Source organism: Procambarus clarkii, chromosome 91, assembly GCF_040958095.1.
Source record: "Procambarus clarkii isolate CNS0578487 chromosome 91, FALCON_Pclarkii_2.0, whole genome shotgun sequence".
NCBI lineage: Eukaryota > Metazoa > Arthropoda > Malacostraca > Decapoda > Cambaridae > Procambarus > Procambarus clarkii.
In genome coordinates this window covers 4,920,910-4,935,370 of record NC_091240.1, presented here as the reverse complement: position 1 = coordinate 4,935,370, position 14,461 = coordinate 4,920,910, and the positions used below count along the sequence as shown (strand labels likewise).

At 38.3% G+C, this 14,461-nt stretch overlaps 1 protein-coding gene and 1 long non-coding RNA gene across 2 annotated transcripts in view; one reads left to right on the top strand and one right to left on the bottom strand.

The window, feature by feature from the left end:
- The first annotated feature begins 5,049 nt into the window (after window positions 1-5,049).
- Window positions 5,050-11,878, top strand: LOC138359465 (uncharacterized). Its single transcript, XR_011225942.1, has 2 exons — window positions 5,050-6,013; window positions 11,453-11,878. It is a non-coding gene; the product is annotated as an uncharacterized lncRNA (long non-coding RNA).
- LOC123773948 (persulfide dioxygenase ETHE1, mitochondrial) overlaps window positions 11,117-14,461 on the bottom strand; it is a 45,679-nt gene continuing 42,334 nt past the window's right edge. The window contains exon 7 of the mRNA XM_045767939.2: window positions 11,117-13,836. Coding sequence (XP_045623895.1) covers window positions 13,757-13,836 — 80 coding nt within the window. The 3' untranslated portion in view covers window positions 11,117-13,756. The remainder of the gene's footprint in view (window positions 13,837-14,461) is intronic.

Here is a 14,461-nt window from a genome sequence, read left to right as displayed (position 1 = left end):
GACAAGAAATAATAGATGGCAGCACTTAGACTTTATTTTTTACTTATTTATTTTCATGTAACATAAACGTTCCTATAACTCTTTCATTTTTAATGAACAAATCCACAAGGGCCGTGACGAGGATTCGAACCTGCCTCCAGGAGCATCACAGACTTAACTTTCATTTTTTATTCAATTTACATGAAACTTACACCTTATATGTAGAGCTTATCTTTCTACAAATCTATTTCGAGCTTTTTTCCTAATTTCATTTATTGATTTTATAATAGTAATAAACATGATATATTTGCATAATTTTTTGTTATCTAACTTTGGCTATTTATATTAGTCCTAAAACCTATAAGTCAACCAATCTTTGTAAAAATTTATTGTATGTATGTACCTTACCTAAATAAATATTTTTTTTTTTTTTTTTATAATAGAGTCACCAGGGCAGGGCGGGATACATAATATCTGATCTTAGAAAGAATGAATGAATGAAAGATCTTAGAATGAATGAATGAAGAAAGTACTGTTTACTGTTTACCTTACTGTTGGATCTTTGAATGAATGAATGAAGAAAGTACTGTTTACTGTTTATCAGTAAACAGTAAACAGCTCAGTTTGGGTTGATTATACTGGTCCTCCCGGTCTCCAATATGCCTGTTCGTTGTCCGTGCAAAGAGCAGTGCCAGCACTCTCATATTGTGTCCACCCGATCCATCTGTGAAGATGTGGGAGGCTCCTGGTACTGCAATGCTGCTCATTTGCTTTTCTATGATGCTCCTTAGGATTGTTTTATCATATGCAGCCTTTTTCATTGGAAGACCTTCTATTACTATTTTGAAGTGGTAGGTCTGGTAGACCATTTATTATTATTATTATTATTTTCTACCACAGACATGGCCACACATTTACAATGCTAATCAACATATATACATTTTCTGCTGTCCTCCATGGACAGGGCGAGATATTTGTTAAACATATAGTTAAGGGATTTATTGAACAATCAACCACTGGTAATTGTAGTGCTTTCAAAGGTAGAGCAGTGTTGTTGTTGTTTCAGATTTAGCTACTCAGAACAAAGTGTCCATGTAGCACGGGCTATTGTGAACCCGAAAAAGAGCAGTGTTGTTGTTTATTTATTTATTTATGCATATACAAGAATGTACATTGGGAATGTGAGGATACATAATATGGTAATTACAGTCTTGTAAAGCCACTAATACGCGCAGCGTTTCGGGCAGGTCCTTAATCTAAGAAAATTTTAAGGAGGTAAATACTTGCAAAATTTATAGACAAAAAAATGATAACAGTTACGTGGAATGAAAAAAATAAGATGAGAGAAAATTGTAGGTACAGTATATTAAAGCACATTGGTAGCTAAGATTGATTGCAATGACAGCTTGAATGGTAGTTGACAAAAATTGGTAGGCACAATACAACAGAAACAATATAAGATTGATTGCAATGACAGCTTGAATGGTAGTTGACAAAAATTGGTAGTCTCAATACAGCATATGGATAGCACATAAAAGAAGACAGCAATGAACACAATGATAAGGTTGTTTGATACTACATTAAAATTAGGAGATTGGGTAACACTAGGTACAGAGCAAATTTAAAGCTCAGTGTAGGAAACTAAGAAGATGAAATTAGGTACTTTTTGGTTTTGCTTTTAAATAAGGCAAAAGTTGTACAGTTTATCAATTCACTAGGGAGTGAGTTCCATAGACTAGGTCCCTTAATTTGCATAGTGTTTTTACACAGATTAAGTTTGACCCTGGGGATATCAAAGAAATATTTATTTCTGGTGTGGTGATAATGGGTCCTATTACATCTGTCCAGGGAGAGTTTCAGAGCATGGTTTGCATTTAAGAACAGGGTTTTGTAAATGTAGTTGACACAAGAGAATGTGTGGAGGGAGTTAATATTTAGCAAGTTTAGGGATTTAAACAAGGTAGCTGAGTGTTGTCTGAAAGCAGAGTTAGTTATTATTCTGATAGCAGATTTTTGCTGTGTGATGATGGGCTTAAGGTGGTTTGCAGTGGTAGACCCCCATGCACAGATACCATAATTAAGATAGGGGTAGATTAGTGCATAATATAGTGAGAGGAGAGCAGAGTTAGGAACATAATATCTGATTTTGGAGAGTATACCAACTGTCTTAGAGACTTTCTTAGTTATGTGTTGAATGTGGGTGCTGAAGTTGAGTCTCTTGTCTAGGAATAGGCCAAGAAACTTGCCATCATTTTTATTCCTGATGTTAATGTTGTCTATCTGTAGCTGAATTGCATTTGATGATTTGCTTCCAAATAAGATGTAGTAAGTCTTTTCGATGTTTAATGTTAGTTTGTTCGTTGACATCCATAAGTGGACTTTTTTTAATTCATTATTCACAACATTATTTAGTGTATGTGGGTTGTTGTTGTTGTTTAAGATTCGCTACTCAGAACAATAAGTTCCAGTAGCACAGGCTATGGTGAGCCCGTAAGTGGAGGCTCTTTGGAGCCATTATCTGTATCAGTGGCTGATACTAGAGATCTGGCGATGGATGAGGGTCTTCATGATGGTTTTCAGCCTGGAGGGCTGGCTATACCAGTTATGGAGCTGGTGGGATTAGTGCAGACCTCTAGGTTTTCCATTTTTTCTTTGCCTGCGACTTTGGCTGAGCAGTGCTGTCATTGGAGTTTGGTGACGTGGCCTCCATGAGGAAGTCTTGAACCGTGTAGGTGTCGTACTTGTGATGCGGTGGTGGAGCTCCTACTATGATTTCCTCGTCTGAGGAGTCCGTAACCTCCGTAGTGGGCGTTTTTGTCTTTCGCCTCGCAGCCTTAGGTAGGCTTAGGTGTCGTTGATTGGTGGTTGTAGCTATTTCAGGAGCGCTGGTGGTGCTGTTATCGTTTGTAGACAGCACGTCTGCTAGCGCAGCTGCTGAGATAGTGATGGTAGGAGTGTTGGGAGCTGGAGAGGGAATTACCTCTGTGTCGCCCGGGTCATGGGCGGTTCTGGAGTCGGTGTTGAAGTTGACCGCATAGTCGTCCTGGTGGTAGTCTCCGGAGTGGTAGAGGAGGCAGTGAGATTTACGCTAGTGGCTATGATGGGGACCAGGTCATTGTCTATGTATAATGCGTTTAGTTCACTGGCAAAGAGCTGGTTGTCTGGTCCTGCTAGCCTTTCCGCAAGTCTAATAAGACCAGGGATAATGCCTGCACGTGATGTAGGGGGCTGTGAAGGAGCCTGTGGGACCTTGGGTCCCCAATGAGAAGGTTGTGTCGCCTGCTGGGAGGAGCCACATGTTGGTAAGACTGGAAAGTCTTCTGGTCGATTAGTGAGAGCTAAGGTGGTGTGTTAAACGCTTGGGGCTCTGGTCGAGGAGGTAGAAGAGTTGTTTCTCTTGGCTTCAACCTGGGCCTTGATGATTTCCTGTCTGCGGGGGCAGCGGTAGGAAATTGCGGGGTGATTGCCATCACAGAGCAAGCAGCGATGGACTGTTGCCTTGCATACGGAGTTGTGATGGTCCAGTGGCCACAGGCTGCACTTCTGGACAGGGTACTGACACTTGTTGGTCGGGTGGGAGAGCTCGTAGCACTTAAAGCACTGTTGGATACTCATGGTATTGTTCCTTTTTTATTTGGTGGGGTGGTATTTTTAAGCCGAAGCAGTAGAATCCTTGTGTGGCAGCCTGGGTGGCCGCAGCTATGGTGGTGAACGTAATCTTCATTGATGTTTTGTCGGTGTTGCAGAACTCTAGGTTGAATACCGACAGGTTTGGATTTTCGTCCTCGATATTGTCCATGATATGATGTTGAGGTCGCTCAGTGATCCACCGGCTGGTGCTGCTGGTAAAAACAGTTCTTCCGGCCAGGAACTGACGTGGGAAGTGAGGATGTAGGTAGTGCTCTTTGCGAAGAATGGCATCGTAAGTGAGGAGTTTTTCTAGCTCCTCTTCACATGACAAGAAGAGCACGATATCTTCACCTTTCTGACTAATGTCAGCGGGTTCGAGACCAGTAACGTCCTTCAGAACCTTTAAAGTATTGCTTCTCCCGATAGCATGACCGTCAAGTGGAGTCGCTCTGACCTTACGACGTTTGGGTCGCATTGTGACCACACAATGTACACACATTGTATGTACTAGCCCTAACTATAAATCCATCACTCTTTGTAAAATCTCTTTTATGTATGTACCTTACCTAAATAAACATTTTGATTTTGATTTGATTTTGACACTGCTCCTTGTGATGAGTTGGCGGGAGATGTCTCCCCCGTCGTCCGATCAAGAGCAGTGCCAGACGCCTGCTTATAAATGTCCCATCCATTTCAATTTCTTTCTTTATTATGCACCCCATACCCATCCCGTGGGCGGTGGTGTAAAGGATTACAGAGGCACATAATCGGTTCAGGAACTGAACCCTCTAGTTCGTTTAGCTAAGTAAATAACAATGTTTGACGCTAGTTACAAAACTATCAATGTTGTATACACATGTACACACCCTCATACATACATGTACATATATATATATATATATATATATATATATATATATATATATATATATATATATATATATATATATATATATATATATATATATATATATATATATATATATACGTATACACATACCCATCCCATGAGCGCGCAGCCAACCCAAGAAGGGGCGACGGGCGTATTTCCCTTATACAGAATTTATCCACTTTTCAAGCAACTAGTGGTGGTGCACAAAGGATTTATAGTGACTTCAGTACCCCCTACAACACTGTGGAGTTCAAAGAAAATAGTAGAGAAGCAGAAGAGAGGCAATCGACCAGCGGTAGAACAACAAGTGGACGAACAGTTCCCGTTCTCCTTGACGGGGCAGGTGCGAGAGACGAAGACGTCCGTCATGACATCCTTCGCCATACCTTCCGCTTCATCCGTCATGTCCGCGGCCTGAAGAGACTGTAAAATTTGTCGCCTGAGGAGATTGTAGGGTCTATGGCCTGAAGAGACTATAGGGACCCCATCCCTTCGCTATTTCCCGGTATTTGTTATGTTCATTTGCAAATTTGCCGATGATACGAAAATCGGTAGGGAAATTAATTCGGAGGACTCACTATCACTTCAAGTTGATCTAGATAGGGTTTTGAAATGGTCAAAGGACTGGCAAATGCAGTTTAATGCTGATAATTGTAAAGTTCTGAGGCTAGGTAATGATGATAGAGTTACAGTTACAAGATACGAGCTAGATGGTGTTGAGATTGCGAAGTCGGATTGCGAAAGGGATCTGGGAGTTATGATTAGTAAGAATTTAAAACAAAAGGATCAATGCATGAATGTTCGTAATAAGGCGAATAGGACACTGGGATTTATTAATCGAAGCGTAAGTAACAAGACACCTGGTGTGGTTCTTAAGCTATATCTTGCTCTGGTTAGGCCCCATTTAGATTATGCAGTTCAGTTTTGGTCGCCGTATTATAGAATGGATATAAATTCACTAGAATGTGTCCAACGTAGGATGACTAAGATAATTCCCAAAATTAGAAATCTTTCATATGAAGAAAGATTAACAAAGCTAAAGTTGCATTCACTGGAAAGGCGAAGAGTTAGGGGTGACATGATAGAGGTTTACAAGTGGATGAATGGACATAACAGGGGGGATATTAATAGGGTATTAAAAATATCAACACAAGACAGAACACGAAACAATGGGTATAAATTGGATAAGTTTAGATTTAGGAAAGACTTGGGTAAATACTGGTTCAGTAACAGGGTTGTTGATTTGTGGAACCAATTGCCGCGTAACGTGGTGGAGGTGGGGTCCCTCGATTGTTTCAAGCGCGGGTTGGACAAGTATATGAGTGGGATTGGGTGGTTATAGATAGGAGCTGCCTCGTATGGGCCAATAGGCCTTCTGCAGTTACCTTTGTTCTTATGTTCTTATGTTCTTATGTATCGGGCAGCCGGGGCGCATCCGATCCCACGATCGTCGTCGCCCCTAAATCAACACAACAACAACAACACAAGATCAGACACTGACACCCTCCTTGGGTTTGTACAGTTATAGAATGTGTGTGTGGATCAGACACTTTTATTTACTTAACCATTGTCTGGTGGATATTAGGGCACTAAAGATTGATTATCATGAAGATTTGAAAACATTTAGTAATCGTAACTTGTTATTTTAAAAATGGTAACAATTCCTTCCCAATCATGTTAAAGACTGTACCTCTCTCAACCAATTTAAGATAAAAACGAAGCACTACCTAATAAATTCCCTGTAACCTACCTTACCCCTGTATTGTCAACACATGTCTGTTTTTTAAACACCGCTATTTGTCGACCTAATTATATTTGTGCTGCTTTTTCAGCCATGTTCCCCCCTTTCTTATTTGTATTTTTATTTGTTCTCAACATATTTTATACTTTAAACTCAATTAGTATTAAGTTTTAGTCTTTAATGTTTTTCCTGCCCGAAACGCTTTGCGTAATAGTGGCTTTAGGCATTGTATGTACCAGCTCTGTCTATAAACCTAGCAATTTTTGTAAAAATCTCTTGCATGTATGTACCTTACCTGAATAAACATTTATTTACTTTTATTGCACACTTGTAGCATGTTTTTTATTTAATTAATTATATATATATATACAAGGTACATTGGGCTTGAGAGGGTACATAGCATGGTGTTTACAATCTTGTAAAGCCACTAGTATGCACAGTGTTTCGGGCAGGTCCTTAATCTAACAGATAATTTTAAATAGGTAAATTCTAGAAAAACTTATAAAAAGTTAACAGGTACATTGTAAGAAAACAATGAGCGATTAGTAGTTATATTAAAGCACATCGATAGCTCTGATTGATAGCATTGACAGCTCAACTGATAATTTAACAAAGATTAATTGGCACAATACAGTATATTGATAGCACATATAAGATGACAGCAATGATCACAATGGTAAAGCTATTTGGATTAGGTACATAAAGATTGGGAGATTGGGTAGCACTATAGTTACAGCTGTGCAAGTTTAAAGCACAAGGTAGGAAACTATTAAGATGAAATAAGGTACTTTTTGGTTTTGCTTTTGAATGAGGCAAAAGTTGGACAGCTTTTCAATTCATTAGGGAGTGAGTTCCATAGACTAGGTCCCTTTATTTGCTTGGTGTTTTTACACAGATTAAGTTCGACTTTCAGAGATATTTATTTCTTCCTAGAAATATTTCATTTTCATTATTTTATGTGATGTTTTATTGTATTGTTTGATTTTTATTATTGATTGATTATTGAATATTTTATTTTATTTGACGTTATTTCATGGTGCTAAAAAATACATCCTGTGATAAATAATTCTGTAATTGTCATTCAAATGTGAAAATAACAATTCTGTAAATGGCCATTCTAACAAAAACCATCTAATTTTTTCCCCTTTAATAATCATGCAAGACTACATGTGGTATACCTGTAACACATTTTCATAAAATGTCTATATCCTTATCAGTAATGTCATCCATGCAAAAGTTATACAAGCATACTTAATAATTAAATTAAATTAAATTAAGAAAAAGGTATTTTCTAGCAAAATTAAAAAAAATGTTTACAAAAAATTCAATTGGCACAAGATAATGTATGTTTAGCATGTTTAGGGATTTCAACGGGGGCTGTGTGTTGCCTGGAAGTAGAGTTATATTAATTTATTACATATATTAATACATTAATGTCACTTGGTAAAATTAAAAAGTACTTTATCATTATATAGTTTCATTATTATTTAGTTTAAAATCTGTTACATACATGTATTGCCGTGTGTAGAGGTTGCTGCCGAGGAATGACATCTGAAACCTGCAGTCATATAATACAAGATGCAAAGTACAGTACAGTGTTTTTTTTTACTCAGCTGTCATAAAATATGCTCAGGTTAGGTTCATAAGGGCCAATTTATTCACTCCTCTGGAGCAAATTCATGATTTATTACTACAGCTGAAGACTAGTAAAATGTTGAGACTACAACAACAGCTTTAAAAATTAGGTTATTTGTCCATTTGAACAGATTTGTTATAAATTCCACCAACACTGTACTACATGCCACAGAAAAACCCCAATGCAATGCCCGTACAGAAATGCTTTATACACCGACATGTGTATAGATTTAGGCTCAATTTATGATCATAATTCAACATGTATAAATTTTCACAACTTTCAAAATCAATCGTTAGAATCAAGCTCCCCCTAGCATGTTGCATGCAGTTGTATAAAAGAAACAAAGCATAATAGATGCATGCTAGTGGGCAGTGTTATTCACTCCCACCTTCATTGTTGTATCTTGAAATACGGGTTAGTTTTATTTTGAGTAAATTTGTACTTCTCTGCAAATTTTTAGTATGGGCTTAATCACTTATCCAGTATTTTTTTTTTATATATACAAATACGTTGGTCAGTTCCAAATCCAGAGTATTCATTATAACTTCTATATTCTTTGTTTAAATTACCAACTGTAAAAATATGCATTTAAAGGTAGCAAATCATGATTTCTATAAAGTTTAAAAGTGCTTAAGTATATATTTTTTTCCACCACAGTGTCTTTTCATTTAATGACTGATAATTCTGGGTTCTGAGTTCTGAGAAAAAATATTCAGGATAAACCAGTTAGAAAATTTAAACTTTTGCCCATTCATTGAAAGGGAAATTACAACTTAAGTCGATAACAGAGCTGCAACACTACTCCTGATGCAAACAATAGACCTTACCAACATTTGCAATGCATGCCACCTTATGAAAAAATCCACCATAGCAGAGGTCCATAAAACAATTATAGGTTTTAAGAACAAGGTGCCGGGCAATAGCAGGATTTATAAAACGTTATTAACCAACCTACCAGTGATTGCACTCCATTAATACACATTTATAGTAAATGCAGCTCTTGCCCCCCATACTTCAAGAATGCCGCAATCAGATTAATCCCCAAGCCAGGAAAACCCAACCCAAATTGAAAATTACAGACCAATTTCCCTCCTCAAAGTACCAGGCAAAATATTACAAAAAAATAGACTTGAAAAGAACATGGAAGAGGAAGAGAAGTACAGCACCAGGCAACATTGCTTTAGAAACCGCAGAGGGGCCCATACAGCTATAGCAATGTCAAAAAAGAGATCAGTGTAATACAGTATAGTGCTTAGAGACGTCTCTAAAGCTTTCGACAAAATTTGGCTCACAGACCTAAAATGATATATCTTAGCTAGGACTCCCACAGAGATTTACTGCTACACACTGCAGCTTTACAGACAACAGAACTGCTAGGCTCAATATCGGCAGCTACTTGGGTGACAATAGAACTGAAAAGTGGAGTACCACAAGGAAGCTGCCCCTCTCCCCCACTATTCAACATATGTACAGCAGACCTACCCCAACCCCAAAATGGAGAATACATCACATACGCTGATGACGTCACCCAAATAATATGTCAACCAGGACCATCAAAGCCGCTACTAGCCAAGAAGAACACGGCAGCAATTTAATTCATAAACTTTAAGAAGCAATGGAAAATAAGCACAAATAAACTTAAGTTCTAGATAACACACATTGCAAAAAGAAACCGACCCCATTATCCCTAACAGCCGCCCGATCCAATATGGGGATGTAGGCTGAATATGGGGATGTGTGATTAATAGAACAGGGATAAAAATTCACTTAAGGGACCAACTAAATAAAGCCAAAGCAGAATTAGGAAAACCGAGAAGATTCCGAAGCCTCGGTATAAACAGACACCTATATAAGGCTCCAGTCCAGCCACATCTAGAGTATTCCCCAGTATCACTACACAACTTACAGAAAACCAATGTGCAAAAACTACAAGCAGTGCAAAATAAGGCACTAAGGAGAGCAGCAAAACACTGTCCACCATATGATCAGAAAATTCAGAAGCTCCATGAACTCCTAAACAGACTACAGCATCAAGCCATCAGGGTGTGGAATGCCATCGAAATGCTTGAGGACCCAATGTTAGAAAGATTACTCAAGATGAGACGCCCCGCTCCCACAGCTGGTGGTCCAAGAGCCTCTATTTACCAGATGAAAACCCCGCCCCACAGTACATAGTTCCCAGATGAAGTAGTGACCAGAAATCCCTCCCCCAATAATTAGTGGGGATGGGGTTGGCATTACTACATCCCCCATCCCCCCCCCTCTGCCTGAACTACTACTGTACCTTCCCCTCCACCACTACTATACCTCCTCACCACCTCCACTACCTAACCCCTCTCCTGCTCATCCTCCACCACTACTTCCTACCCCTCTCATCCACTTTTACTACTACCACCTCCTCCTCTCCCATCATAACCACTTCTAACTCCCTTCTTCCCCACCTCCTCCTCCTCCACCACAATCTCGATTGGTGATGAATGATCAGCATGCCTTCTACAAGACTTATGTATCAAGAAGACCTGCCATTCAGATTTGCATTGCTGTATGTGAATGTAAGGGTTCGAATGAATAAGGCTGGCCAGTTATTGTAAGTATTATTACTATAATTTATTTACCGATATTACTTGACATTGATCACTCGCACATTGAGTGTAAAAATGGACTTTATGGTGAACAAGTGATAAGTGTGGCATCACATTGTTCACTAAGAGTTAGTGTGTTGAATATGTAGCATGTTTAGTTATGAGCATGATATATTTACTGTTGGCTTCGACAGTTGCTAAATGTGCATGTCATTACCAGAGTATCCAGAAGGCACTCACACAAGTCCTTTGCAATGTTAGATGTCTTGTGATTGGTTGTCTAAAGAAAGTATTAAGACAAGATCAGAAGTGTTTTCAGCATGATCGGTCAGTCAGGCATCCAAGTGTGTGTGTCCGAAACAATTAGCATTGAAAGAAACCAATCCGAAAGTAATGAATGCTACCTGTGTAATAATAAGTGTTGTAAATTAATGTTTTTATTGGTTTATAGAGTAAACAGGTATTTACATTAACCTTGTCTGTTATACTGCCACAATAAACATTTGAGGTGCCATCAGTACAAGATGCCAGTTCCAAAGTTGCTACTACTAAGTCCCTACACACTAAATTCAATATGTAAAGAACCATTCCAAACAACTGGACACCTCACTATATCATGTACCCTGATCCAGGACAAGGTTCACCAAAACCCAATAAAAATAAATCAAGTTTATTCAGGTAAAAGTACACAGAAGATGAGTTACAAACAATGTTAGATTTATAGAGAGCTAGTACATACAATACCTAAAGCTACTAATAAGCACAGCTTTTCAGGCAAGGTGTGGGGGAAAATTTTTTGTTTTGTTTGTGTTTATGTTCAAGACTCATGGTTAAGTCCGAGCTTGCACTGTTGAAGCCGTTCGACTACTGCAAAGTCGCGACGTTTAATGCAATTGTAGCCAGGATGAAGTCGATACTGTAGTGTATGCAGTATTTTTTTTTTACTTCATTACTGTACAGTATTTGTGTAAATCATTATTTTTTCATTACAGGTGCCAATGTCTGAAAGAGCCATCTGTACTTCAGTTGAAATCCCTAGTGTTGGTCTGGCAGAACCTGATCAGATATTGGATCGGTTGCCATACAATTTGTTTAGGGATGGAAAAAGTAGGAATAAGGAGAACGAGACATCAATGCTGTAGCGAGTAGATTATCCCAATAATATACTCGCTCCAAATGCATTAATATTCCTGTCAACCTTTGGAGATGAATGAGGCGAGGCATTGCCCGGGCAACACGGTGAGGTGTTGCCCGAGCATATAAGCAGCAGAATGGCAAACATTAACTAGTCTACTTTCAAGTGTGGTCTAGAGCAGACACTTGCGAGATACTGTACCGACGCTCAGTGCGCTCAACTCACACCAAAGTATCACCTGTGTACTTCTGTATATTCGACCAAATATATATATAGTATCTTAGTGTTGTGTTTATTTGTCACCATACTTTACGTAACAATAGAACCGTTACAATGCGATCAGAGGCCACAGACACTCCTAGGATCCCAAGTGCAAGGGATGCGCCTACACACTCCTCTTATGATTATACACCACTCAAAGTGTACTCTCAAAATCTGCCCACACCATCCATTTCATCCGACCACCGATCTCGGGACACTCATCACTTATGTTGTAAGTGATAAGTGACACTACACCACTCAAGTTGTCTTCATTTTGTCCTATAGTTGTGGCATGACTATCCCTAAAACAGAGGAAGGTATTTTTGCAATCACAGGCATTGTAAAAACAAAATCTGTCGAGTTTGGACAAGGTTTCTGAAGATGTAGATTTTCAGATGTATGAAGAAAAATTTATAAAGAGATTCGTAGTGGTGATAACAGACTAGTAAAGGGAAAGGATCGTTCCAGGTCAGCAATCATGTACTGTATATTGTATATTATGTAAATAATATACTTGCTCCAAACTCATTAGCTTAATGAGAAAACTCATACCTCTTCCCTAATTACAGTTAACATTCCTTCTAACCTATTGGAGGACGATAAGACAAGGTGTGGTTTGATAACATGAGCAATCAAGAGGCGAGTAATCATCGGTATAATCTCCACAGTGGTTCAGTTAACTTAAGTACAGACGCTTAGGAGTTTCCACACACCTTCAACCTCAAGAATGTAGCACTCTGAGTATTCAGTTCCAATCGACTCCAAGACGCTTCAGCTTCGACACAGCAGACACCGACCGCATCGAGGTTTCACACTTGTTCCCCATAGAGCTCCCACGATCTCTGCCACCTCTAGTGTCCATGCTCTCATCCTGCATCGAACTGCCACACACTCGTCCTGTATCAAGCTTCACGACTAGCCACACTCAGCACTGCTCCAGGCTTCATCTCAATGTCTATGACTCTGCCAAAAACTGACTGCTGTAACCAAGACTAAATAAATATCAAACCACTAAACTATCTACAATAACGTAACAGTCTTGTGCTACAGATCCAAGAAGGCCCCAGACACTACTTGGATCCAGAGTGCGAGAGATGCGCCCTCACATATGATTATACACCACTCACATTCTGTCTTCACAAAATCTACCCACACCATTCTTTTCATCTCACCACCAATATCAGGACACTCTTTGGTCTATATGCAGCAGCAACCAGTCTGAGAAAAATCTTAAAAGAAAAAAAAATGAAAAACGAGGAAGAGCAGAAGTATGAAGAAGAGCAAGATAGATCAGAAAGACAGTGGTACAACAGACCAGGGATACGATGAATCCAACAACCCATTTCCTTATTTCTCTAATGAACTTTATAGAAAAAGAAGAGTTGTAATAATAAGAAGTTGTGTAATCTGAATGATATCAACTGATTTAAAATTACAGTTAGAAAACAGATTTGTAACAAGCAGTGTTGTACAAAGGATTGATAATGAAGATTTTGAAGGATCAATTCTCATTACTTCCAATCAGCTAATTTTGTTTAAACAAGAAAATTCTACATTTATGCATTTAAAGAAGTTTAAAAAGTTTATTCATTGTGAGTTAGCAGTAGAGTGTAACAGAACATGTTAAAGTATTTTCTAAAATTACACACACACTGTACAAGTAAATAGCAATACTATCCCTCTGTTTAGAACAGTGTAACACACACACGCACTCTGAATTACTGTACATGTAGTTACTGTACTGTATTTCCAATACCAGTACCTATATACACTACTGTGCTTACTTTCGAACAACTGTACAGTATACTAATACAAGATTACTGTACATTTACATTTAAATTACTTCTTTGTGGTCTAAATATTTATCTATGAAAGATAAATGGTAATTCAATTAATGCTGTTATTCGGCATTTAACTTTTCAGCCAGGTCCTCTGGTAGATTATACAATCCACACACTTTGTTTGCAGGCAGAGCTTCATCTGAAGATAGAAAATAGTACTTGATTATTTAAATTGCTATATTAAAATAAACACATTATATACCTAATAACCTAACAGGTCAAAAATTTCTGTTTATGCATTTAAAAAAGTTTAGTTATAAGATCACTGTACTAGTGACTTGCAATGAAACAGGCAATTTTTTAGCTATAATACATTGTTTTGTGGAAATATGCCTTGCTTCATAAGCAGTGATGAACAGACCACTTTCACTAGTCCTTATTGTTTCAAAAAGTATTTCAAGGCTGGCACTAAGATTTGTAAAAGTTCTGCACACAATATTTCAAGTATCTCATGAGAACTAAAGCCTACAATTTTTACTCTCATGGTACAGTACTTTCAATACTTGACTAGGGTCAATTTGTTACCAGCCATACAAGAGTGAATTCAAGCAAATGTGGAGATCACACTTCATGCTTGAGCAGACTCTGAATCACTCAAAACAGGTAGCATGAGAAAATGGGTAGCTAGTCACTAACTGTATACAAATTTAAAATATACAAGATTAGTTTAGTTTACTATGCACTCCCATACACAAGATTGGACTGGGATATGCTTTATGAGCTAGTCCCCCAATTTCTTATTGGATACAATGTACAAATTATTA